Source organism: Cibotium barometz, chromosome 13 (genome assembly GCF_041138505.1).
Source record: "Cibotium barometz isolate CiBa-2024 chromosome 13, ASM4113850v1, whole genome shotgun sequence".
In the NCBI taxonomy this organism is placed as follows: domain Eukaryota; kingdom Viridiplantae; phylum Streptophyta; class Polypodiopsida; order Cyatheales; family Cibotiaceae; genus Cibotium; species Cibotium barometz.
Window position 1 is genome coordinate 37,906,013 of NC_141058.1, and position 8,531 is coordinate 37,914,543.

At 37.1% G+C, this 8,531-nt stretch overlaps 1 protein-coding gene across 1 annotated transcript; it reads right to left on the reverse strand.

Moving 5' to 3' along the window:
- Window positions 1-3,223: 3,223 nt before the first annotated feature.
- Window positions 3,224-5,323, reverse strand: LOC147632654 (uncharacterized). The gene is made up of 4 exons (XM_086807466.1): window positions 5,085-5,323; window positions 4,529-4,800; window positions 4,148-4,371; window positions 3,224-3,837 (listed from the first exon to the last, which is right to left on the reverse strand). Exons 1-4 carry the CDS (start codon window positions 5,227-5,229, stop codon window positions 3,540-3,542), a joined length of 939 nt encoding a protein of 312 aa, XP_086663592.1. The 5' UTR covers window positions 5,230-5,323; the 3' UTR covers window positions 3,224-3,539.
- Window positions 5,324-8,531: the final 3,208 nt, after the last annotated feature.

An 8,531-nucleotide genomic window follows, 5' to 3' on the forward strand; every position in this document is an offset into this window, starting at 1 on the left:
ATCTTCTCCTCCCTTTCCCAAGTGAGGGGAGATCTTTATTGATCACTCTCTTCTTCTCATCATTAAACTCTAGATCAGAAGATCTTTCTTGTTATCAATATCATGACAATGTAGATATCGAGGTAACCTCCACTAGAGGTTATAACCCATTTAGTGTACATAGAGAGTGCATTGTAAAAGGACTCTATCGAGGTAGCCTCCACTAGAGGTTGTAACCCAATTTGTGCACATAGAGAGTGCATTGTAAAAGGACTCCTTTGAGAGCTAGGAGGAGCATAGAGAGTACATATAGAGTGCATTGTAAAAGGATTCCACCCTGAGAGCTGAGAGGAGCATATTGTGTAAGTTACATCTTCTTTGTGAATTGAGAGGAAGCTAGACCATGTATTGGATATGCTTATGAAGAATGAATATGTTTATTGGCTCTTATCTTGCTTGTTTCAGTAGCATTTATTAAAGTAGTGTGGTGTGAGTGAGAGAGTGTGGATGACTTGAATAGTTATGCAGTGCAAGATAGTCTAGCACAATAGATGGTGTTAAGGAGAAGGCTTAGATCAAGTGTGAAAATTATTTCAGATATGTTTTTTTTTTCTTTTCTTCTGCTAAGCTCGTGTGTCCAGGTTCATGCCTCTAGACTCATGTGTCCAAGCTCACATCTGGAGGTTCACATGGTGTGTCAAAGTTTACACGTCTAGGTTCACGTCTCTAGACTCATGTATGGAAGTTCATGTGTCTAGGTTCACGTGTTTAAGTTCACATCTCTAGACTCACGTTTGCAGGTCCACATATATACACTCACATGTATAGGCTCATGTCTTTTTTGTATAAACTCAACTCACTTACTTCCCTTGTATGAAATAAGCCTACTTGGTGGAGAATGAAAATCTAGAAACTCAACCTATGATAAGGTTGGTGTGGGTAATAAGTGTACTTAAATTCCCCAATAAGAACAAGAATTTTCCTTGGATTTGTAGCTGGTATAAATTGTACGACAAGAAAATTCTTTAAAAAACATGAGTAGGTATATCCTTACAAGTCTTTAATATAGTAATAATTGATCGGTATAATATTAGGTATACTTACCTCTAGACTCACATCTCCTTTACTCACGTATTCAGACTCATGGCTTACCTGTCTAGACTCATGTCTTCTTGCTTATGTGTCTAAACTCACTGCTCATGTGTCCAAGCTCACGGCTCATGTCTCTTGGCTCAAGCGTGTTGACTCGTGTCATTTTTAACTGGACTGTGGGCTCCCATCTCCTAACTCAAGAGCTCGTTTGGCTTAGTTATTTATGATTTTTAAGAGTCTTTGGCCTTGATAGGATGTGATTAATGGTCTTAATCCTAAAAGAATTGTGATACAAGTAATTGAGTGTCTTTTATGTGATATGACTAATTAAATTCCAACAATGCTTGAAAAATTATGAAGAAATGCATGAACAAAATTTGACAATTCCACTCTAATTCACCCTATTAGAGCTCAATGCTCATGTTTTGGTGTGGATTCTACTCCTAATCATAATTGCTAAGCTAATCCTTGGGTTAAAGAGAAATGAAATCTAAGCCTTTGGACTCCAATTTCATACAAATCACCAAAGAACCAACATTTTACCCTATCAATAAATGAAAATAGCATTCCCTAATGAATAAGAAAGGTCCTAACAATTGGAGTATCTAATATCAGTGTCTAACCCTTTTACAATGAGAGATTAATATAATGGCAAGTGTTAATTAGCCAACTCATCCCAAATACTCAAAAAAACAAAATCTATAAATTTAAAAAAATACACCCCACATTGGATAGGTAGTCTGAGCTATCAATTGAGAATAAAATTTTAAAATAAACACATATAAGGATGTAAAAATACCCCAATTAGAAGTTTCAATCCTGAATTGCTTAATAATTATCTTCAATTAGCATTAATGATGGAATTAGCATGAAATTACAAATTCTATCTACATGTTTTAATAGAGATTTAGGAGATATTTGAAGGAGTTCTAGTGCAAATGAGACTTTAAAAACTTCACTCCAATCTAGAAAAAGCCTTGTATATCTTCAATTTACACCCAACACTTGATATTTACCAAATTTGAGCTACAATGTGTTGAGAAGATGACATCAAAAATCTTAGTACAAATGCTTCAATGATGAGATTTTGAGCTAGATTTAAAGGTGAGTAGAGAATGGTTAAAAATAAATTAATATCTTGACTAAACTTAAACTAATAAATATGATTAGATGCTTTAGTTTGATAAAGAGATGGTGGAGACTCTATTACCATGTGAAAATCCAACATAGGAGCAAGCTATGCAGTGTAAAAATAGATTAAAATCATGATTTTAAGTAATAGAGTACTAATAATAATTAACATTTAAATGAACAAAATAACAAGACAACGATATAAGATGAGCATACATAAATTGCATTAGATGAGTGCCTCTTAAATAGGCTGAGAATACATCATTATTAACTACTAATTTAACTTTAGAATCTTGCTTAATCAACCTCCCAACGCCAAATTTTGAACTAGCTTGGAGCTAGATCTTACTCACATTGCACTCCTTTTTATACATACAATTTACATTAAATCTACTTCCATTATATCTTAAGGCCACATGCCCCCCCCCCCTCTAAGTGCCAAATTATTACACCCTTCATCACTTGCACTTCTAACAAGGCAAAGTGCCAAGGTAAAGTAGTGAGGTTTGTCAATAGTTGAAAAGGGTTACAAGGATCGTAAGAGTTTTAAAAAAAACCAGCTATCAACGAAGCAAGACATATTTTCTCCATATAACTCATGCATGTAGCAAAGTAGCAATCTACCACTATAGAAGCTTGATGGTTGTTAACTTATAACTTGCCACTCTTTTTTCATGCAATCAAATGCTTTGTCTTTGAATTGTGTTGACCCCTTCAATAACCAAGCGAGTTCAAACCCTCCCTAGGCTACACTCATGGAAAACTATATACAACTCATTCAACTACCGTGGTATGATATGATTTCCGTTTCCTTTTAAAGCTATCAATGGCAACACTTCATATGGATTGGCATGAACTAAGAGAAATCATTCTTTTGTGCATGTACTTTTGTACACAAAGAACCAACAATTAAGCCAATAATTAGTAGTGTTGCTTTATGTGTGTAATTGAGGCAATAAAATATGCTTCATTTACATAATTTCAAGAAAACCATTGGGGGATCGTTGTGCAAAATCATATCTTAGAAGTATGTAGTTCAAATATGTGGGAATGTGTTGCTTTTACATATATAATTGAGGCGATACTATGTTACATTGCATAAATTCAAGGTCACCATTGGGAGCATGTTATGATAGCTTGGGACTATAGCTCAAATATGTGGGCACATAACAAGGAGATCTCCAACCATGAAGGTTTAATATGACTAAGGTCAAAAGCTACTACAAATCAATTGCCTTCAATTGCATATGCATCATGAAGGATACATAATTTAGAGTAGACTGTAGACATCTTTTATAACTCACTAGTAGCAAGATGACTAGTATGTTTTAGAATGGCTAAGCATCCAAAACAGTTGTTAAAGTCTCGCGATGGGCTGCATCATTGAAACAACACCATGAGATGTGACCCTCACCGTGCAACTCATGCAAGAACACGATGTTAGGTAGTTGCTTTTGGACCCATTGTTGCATCCGTAGAGGAACTAACCTATCTCTATCTCCCTGCCATATATGGATCTTCCCTTTGAATACCTCTCCAACCTCCTTGATCTCAAACCCCCAATCTCTATTCATCATTTGCAAATCCTTTGCAACTCCAAAGCCCTTGTGGTACTTGAGTGCCTCTATGTAATCCCTACCAACACATAAAGAAGTTAGCCATATTTCAAAATAAATTCATGGTATCCTTTGTATCCTAATCAAGGTGAAAAAAATCGTAATTAGCCATATCAACCTTAACCACAATGATCATATAGCATACACAACATACCCATATCAACCTACCCAAAGTGAAAAACCATAATTAACCATATCAACCTAAACAACATTGACCAAATCAACCTAGACAACATTACCCTTCTCAACCCATATTGAAAACTTTGTGCCATTAAAGTATAATACACCAACATTAGATCTAAACAATGGGCTTTTAGTGTTCCACTTACTTGGCCATTTGCTCTCCTACTCCAGGCCTATTGAGGCATTTCCAATCCTCTGGAGAGAGGCCTTTGGTGATATCTTCCGAGGGGCCTTTAGAGAGGTCGCAGCTCAGCTGCTTGGCAAACCATTGGAAGGCAAAGAAGGGCAGCAATCTAGCAACTGAGGTAAGAACTCGTTCTGTGAGACTGTAAGAGGCGAGCATGGCAGCTCGGTGTTGGCTAGAGATACCCTGTGCCAATGAAAAATGAAGACCACCACACACACACTCTTAAGAAATGTTAAAAAACATATTGACCATTAGGCCTGCAGTGAGAGAAGTTAGTTTCCTGAAACAAGGACTCCTTGGACCTGAATTTCATTGTATGAGAATCAAATAGAGACCCAACCTTCCAAAAGAAGTTGCCCACAGGAGACCACATGGCTATGCCTGCGATGCGGTGGGGGATGAAGCGGGCGGCAGCCCAGCAGAAGGCACCCCCCATGGAGAGCCCCAGCAGCCATACTTTCTTGCCCAGATCCAGAGCATCTATCACTTGTTCAAGGTCATCCACCGCAGATCGGAAGGTCTGTAAGGGATGGGGGTCACTTTGGCCATAGCCTGGCCTGTCTATGGCCAGCAGCCTCACTCCATACTCTCTTAGTGTCTCTTCCTTCACCCCTGTCCACAACGACATACCATGCATACATCAATCCCACTGCCCATGTCCAGAGTCATACCATACATGCATAAATACACCAATTTCCATTCCCATGGCCACAAGTTTACCATAAATGCATAAATACATCAATTTCCATTGGTATACCATACATGCATCAATCCCCATGCTCACAGTCATACCATACATACATCATGGTATAACATGCATCAATGAATGCAGATGGCATGCAGACACAGGAGTAATGAAAGATTTAATGAGGGAAATTTGTATGGGAAGATGAGACCTGGCATGGCACACAGGCGGCAAGACATCATGCCGTGCAGTGCCAAGAGGGGTCTGCCTCCCCCTTCGCAGCAGCCAAGCTCGCGATAGGCTATCCGACGGTTCTCATTACGCAGGTGGACAAACTTCACCTCCTCGCCACCCATGGCCAAAAAACACACACACACACACACACACACTCACTCTGGGTGCTTGCTGATTATTGGCAAAACCTTACGACAATGCAGTGCTCGTGACAACCCCCTCTGCCCAAAGGAGAGGTTTTACATCCTGCCCCAACTGCCCCATGGGCGGGCTCCACACCTGGACGTCCTTTATAATGTTACAAAATGCCCATCTGAGGCGCATTGGGTAAAGGGCTCCATTTAAGTACACTTTAAGAAAAAGGGCTCCACACCTGGACGTCCTTTATAATGTTACAAAATGGCGCATTGGGTAAAGGGCTCCATTTAAGTACACTTTAAGAAAAAGGCTTACCATCCATGCATAATTGAGCTCCAAATTCAAATCTAATTTTGGATTAACATCGGGCGCTTGTTCCAGTGGTTGATGTGGGTGGCTTGTAACCTAGAGGTACCAAGTTCGATCCCCGACTGGACACCCGATAATTATCCTGCGCTCGCTTTTTAGAGGATATGAGGGGTCCTCACAGAGTACTTTGCTCCCTTATAGTAGTCGCCAATTTATTTTTTAAAAATCTAATTTTGGATCCTTCTTCCCTAAAGCAAGTTGAACAAAATCCAAGCATTTGCAATTAAAAATCTCCATGCAATATCGGTCCTTCCCCACTAGAGCTGCCAGTAGAGCAAAGGGAGTAAATGAGAAACAAAGAATGAAGCTAATGAATCAAAACTTGCCTATCCAATGCTTCCATCTTGAAAAATCACCAGCAAAAATCACAGGCAATAGACAGAAATTGGAACCGCTTTGCGTTAAAATAGAAGTGAAGGACGTCTTTGTTCCGGCGGGGGTGTCCGCTACCCTAATGCATTCTCCATATGCATATGCACAATGGCACATAACACACAGATGAATGCATCTCAACGCCATGCCTAGTATAAATTTTTAATCAAAGCATATTCTTTGTATTATGTTCTTTGTAGTTCTCTGTATTATAAACACCTTTGTTGGCCATGCTACCACACATGGCATGGATGCTATTTGTGTTCTCAGAAATTTGGGTTGAAAGAAATAAAGAAATATTTTTTACATAACATCTGCATGCCCAACAACCCTCTAAACATAATTGGGCAAACTAGAATACTTGTGATTTCTATTATATGGGAAATTTGTGTAGCAATACCATTACCCAACTATATACCCCTAAAAGCTAATTTTCACTACAAGGGAACAAACCTATCATAGATAGGCTTCTTTTATAACATAATTTTATTTTCCATTAGATGGCTCATTAAGCATCATTCCCTTGGGTATCAATACTCTTTCCATGCAAATGATGGGCCTAGTGGAAGGGACTCCATAAAGGACCAAAGGCTAAGAAAGGTCAAGAAGTGTTCTCCATTTACATGATCACTAGAGTATCACCTGGAAGAGAGATAAACAAAAAACGCTAGTTCAAATTGGGCTTCTTATAATTTGATTTTGGGTCGAGTTGTTTAAGGTGTCAAAATCCTTTCGCTTATATCAATGCACAAGTATAAAATCCCTCTTACTTAATAATGGACCATTTCACACTAACCAAGTATTAGCACACATTCCCACAACTCTCTTTAGAGGTGCCTATTTGATTAGAAAGCATGCAATGCATCTTATATCTTTAATGGTTAAAAGCACCCTTACATTGCTTGATATATAAAGGTCCGTCGTTGAATTAGTTTGCAAGCATATCCCACTATGGAAGCCTTACATTGCTTGATAAGAAAGCGTGCAATGCACCTTATATCTTTAATGAATAAAAGCACCCTTGCATTGCTTGATATATATAAAGGTCCATCCTTGAATTAGTTTGCAAGTATATCCCACAATGGAGATGATTGGCTTACCTCCACTGTACAATAGTATGGAAAAGTCAAATGCCATTATTTTCACACAGTTGTTTTTTGTGCAAAGGTGTTCCTTTATTTTTTTTAAAGATGTCCCTTGTTTTTATATTTTTATAATGTGTTTGCTTTTTAAAGTGATTCCTTTAAATGTGGTGATCAAATTTTTTTTAAAGATGTCCCTTGTTTTTATATTTTTATAATGTGTTTGCTTTTTAAAGTGATTCCTTTAAATGTGGTGATCAAAATTTTATACTATAAAAGAGAAACTTGATTACATTTTATAACATTGGTAGAAAGCGAAATTGTTTGTCCTCGAATAAAATCTTAAATCTCAACAAATCTGGCATATACCTCTCACATCTAGTAGTATTAATTTTTTGGTATTTCTTCATCAGGAAATGCACCATGCGTCTAAAAGTTTACTTAGAATCTTGTTACTTGCACACAATAACTATTGACATTTCAACACATGAAAATAACATAAATATCTACACATTGCAAAGGGTAATCTACTTTTGTTATATGACTCAATGTCTTTGCATAACACTAAAGATACTTTAACGTGATCCTATTATATATATAGCTAAAGAAGATTAAAGTCCTAACTTTTCCTTTTGTTCCATGATATTATTATCATACTTCCTTAAGATTGTGTTTGATATATTTGTATGTATCATAGTCTCAAAGGGAAAAAAGTCCACAAATCTATAATTTTTACACAAGAAGGAAGCTATCACAAATTTATTAAGACATAAGAAGTATGCATTCCCACATGTGATCAATCCAATATGTGATCCCAACCATTATTTTAATTTCAAGTATGCATTCCCACATGTGATCAATCCAATACGTAATCCCAACCATCAATTTAATTTCAAGTAGCATTTGCATCATCAAACTCTAATGTATATGTATGGACACATCACATCATGAGGCAACTTTACAAGCTTCAAATCTTCTAGTAAGCTGGGCATCTCATGTTTTTATTTGCCACATCACCCAAGGTCTCTTGATGAATTTTGTTGGAGTGCTATTAAAGGTGAACTTATTTTATAGCTAATGTGAATAGCATGTTTTGCTACACTTAAAATACTTTGGTATGTGGAAAACCCAAAGTCATCATTGTTGCTTGTCTTATAGAAAATAAGTCCTTTTTTCTTATTTTATTAGAGCTCTTTATGAAAAACACTTTCCTTCAGTTATGTGGGTTCAAATATAAACTAAACACATCATAATAAAGCTAAGAAACGTTCAAAATCCAAATAAGAGATCGGGTCTCAATGAATTAGAGATTTAAAGCCTTGGTCGAGAAGGAAAAAGGAATGTAAATAAAATGCCTAAGATCAGATGATGGTGGGGGAGAATATTTTTCTAATGAGTTCAATGATTTCTGAGAAAGCAGGGAATCAAGAGGCAGTTTATGTGCAGGTACACTCCGTAACATA

Coding starts and splice junctions, on each gene's coding strand:
- LOC147632654 (XM_086807466.1), bottom strand. CDS start 5,229: ATGGGTGGCGAGGAGGTGAAGTTTGTCCACCTGCGTAATGAGAACCGT. Junction 4,801..5,084: donor CCGCCTGTGTGCCATGCCAG/GTCTCATCTTCC, acceptor CGTTGTGGACAG/GGGTGAAGGAAGAGACACTA. Junction 4,372..4,528: donor TGGGCAACTTCTTTTGGAAG/GTTGGGTCTCTA, acceptor TCATTGGCACAG/GGTATCTCTAGCCAACACCG.